The 2,424-nt window shown below is 31.5% G+C and overlaps 1 protein-coding gene across 3 annotated transcripts; it reads left to right on the forward strand.

Moving 5' to 3' along the window:
- Positions 1-8: 8 nt before the first annotated feature.
- LOC111682504 lies at positions 9-2,424 on the forward strand. 3 transcript variants are annotated; one of them, XM_046956118.1, is made up of 5 exons: positions 9-1,431; positions 1,515-1,571; positions 1,625-1,803; positions 1,859-2,009; positions 2,080-2,424. In XM_046956118.1, exons 1-5 carry the CDS (start codon positions 1,374-1,376, stop codon positions 2,229-2,231), a joined length of 597 nt encoding a protein of 198 aa, XP_046812074.1. In that variant the 5' UTR covers positions 9-1,373; the 3' UTR covers positions 2,232-2,424. The 3 variants fall into 3 exon arrangements, 1 of the variants encoding a protein (XP_046812074.1); XR_006941543.1 differs by having other exon boundaries at positions 9-1,571; positions 1,625-2,220; XR_006941542.1 differs by having other exon boundaries at positions 1,515-2,220.

Genomic DNA, 2,424 nt, shown 5'->3' on the forward strand with positions numbered 1-2,424 from the left:
ATCAAAGTTGTAAACGTTAAAGAAAAAATAATGCCTATGCCAGTAGGAATTTTTGTTGGCCCAGGTAAACCACATTGCGTCGAGAACTTTTTTAAAGACTTTGTTGAGGAAGTTAATGTTTTAAATGGTAGCCTTAATATTTCGGGTAAGACTATTGCTTTACAATTTCGAAACTTGTGCTGTGATACACCAGCAAAGTCGTTTGTTTGCTGTGTTCCGGGACATACCTCTGCACATGGGTGCACAAAATGCACACAGGTGGCCAAAAAAATCAATAACACACTTACATACAGCACAGTTTGCGGAAATTTAATTTCAGATGAAGATTTTGCAACAAGAAAATATCCTGAGCATCATAACCAATCGTTTTTGAGAAAACAATCGCCACTGGAAAAAATAGGAATAAAAATGATTACGCAAACACCATTAGACAGCATGCACCTAATAGATTTAGGTGTTATGAAAAAAATGCTTATTCGGATAATTAATAGAAAAACCGCAAACAAAACTTCTAAAGCGAATATTTCTAATATTTCGTCAAAGTTAGTTAACATGCGAAAATGGATTCCAAAAGAATTTCCGAGAAAACAAAGAACTTTGGATGACATACACAACTGGAAAGCAACTGAGTTTCATCAGTTTTTAGCATACACAGGCATAATTGCACTATATGAAAATGTACACCAAGACATTTATTACACTTTTTTGGTTCTTCATTGTGCATATAGATTGCTTTGTAGTCCCCTCCAAATAGTTTCCAATATTAGTCAAGGAAACGAACTTCTACAGTTATTCGTTGAAAATTTCCCAATTGTTTTTGGCGAAAACAGTGTATCATTCAATGTACATAATCTTCTACATGTAGCACCCTGCGCCGAGAAATATGGAACACTTCCTTCATTTTCCGCATACGAATTTGAAAATAAATTGCAGATTCTGAAGAAACACGTACGAAAACCAACGGCGATTCTTCAACAAATTGTAAATAAGGAAAAACATGAAACGCTTAGAAAACCAGAAAAAAATAACTTTGTTTACGCTGGAGATAGAATAGTTGGCGCATTTATTAATAACTGTTATTTTTCAACAAAAACCCCAAACAACTTTTGCTCATTACTTACACACACTCCAATAAAAATTGAGAAATTTATAGTAGGAGATGAAAATATGATTGAAGGACGATGTATTTTAAATACAGAGAGTTTTTTTGAAGAGCCTTTAGACTCTGTCCAGCTCGGAATATATCAGACAGATCTACAATTAGGTGCCATCGAAAGATTTCCACTTAAAGATATTCATTACAAGTTTATTTGCCTGCCATTTGAAAATAATTTCTTACTTCTTCCTCTTTTGCACAGTTTCTAAACACAAAAATGCCAAACGAGTGCGGCCCACAGCCTTCAGAGGCGAAATTAAAATATTATCCAAAAGGTAGGTTTTTTATAGCATTTAATTGATTTTATATACATAAATAATTTACTAACCGTTAATTTTCTCTAAATTTTTATTTTTAGTCAACAAAAAGTGTAGTCATTGTGAAGAGCTCACTATTAAAGTTCAAAATTTAGAAGGTCAATTTATAATATTTGTTTTTATCATTTAATAAATGCATATTTTTTAATAGGTACTATAGAGCGGCAAAATAACAGCATAATTGAAATTTTAGCTGAACATAAAGTCCTGCTTTCAAAAATAATTTCACAAAATAACGTTCTAGACGACATCATGGGAATATTTCCTATCAAATCAGAGGAGAAATTAAGAGATTTAAATTCATTGATCCAGTCGCAGGCAGATCCTTATGTAAGTATACCTCTTAAATTAAAAAATAAAAGCTTTAATCTTTGCCTTTTTGTAGTTACGACGAATGAAATCGATATTGAAAGGAAATGTTGGGCGATACCTAAATGAAATTTTGGGACAGAATATAATCATGGATTTTAACGTAGATGGTACGCATGGAAAACAGAGTCTCAAAAAATTTGAAAACTTTTATTCTGCATTGATAGGTAAATTTATCTATAAATTTCTTTATCGTTAAAAGCTTTGCATAACGTATATATTTATTTCGTTATTTAGATGTCATTGCTGTATTTTCTGATGATCCTGATACTACATTGAGAAAAGCCTTTCAATCACAGAAAAAAAGACTGTTTAAAGCCAACCGTTTGGAAAAATTGAAGAAAGAACAAACCGTAGAAGCTGTTAACGAGCCATCTACATCTATTTAAGTGATAATATTTAATAGTTTGACTTTTTATTACAAGGTTTAGCCAGCCTTGAAAAAATGGATGTTTCTTATTACCTTTTAATTTCATTGCAAATGTGAAACTTTGAAATGATTTCTTTACGTATTTGAAATACATATTCGTAACTTTACAGAAATGGATTTTATGCAACATACTTTTTTTCCATTAAATGTTT

This window comes from Lucilia cuprina, unplaced genomic scaffold, assembly GCF_022045245.1.
Source record: "Lucilia cuprina isolate Lc7/37 unplaced genomic scaffold, ASM2204524v1 Scaffold_7679, whole genome shotgun sequence".
NCBI classification, from domain to species: Eukaryota; Metazoa; Arthropoda; class Insecta; order Diptera; family Calliphoridae; genus Lucilia; species Lucilia cuprina.

Bases quoted from the DNA above. Each gene is read 5' to 3' on its own strand.
- LOC111682504 (XM_046956118.1), top strand. From the start codon at position 1,374: ATGCCAAACGAGTGCGGCCCACAGCCTTCAGAGGCGAAATTAAAATAT. The intron at 1,804-1,858 runs GTAAGTATACCT...GCCTTTTTGTAG, and splicing joins AGTCGCAGGCAGATCCTTAT to TTACGACGAATGAAATCGAT. The intron at 2,010-2,079 runs GTAAATTTATCT...TTCGTTATTTAG, and splicing joins CTTTTATTCTGCATTGATAG to ATGTCATTGCTGTATTTTCT.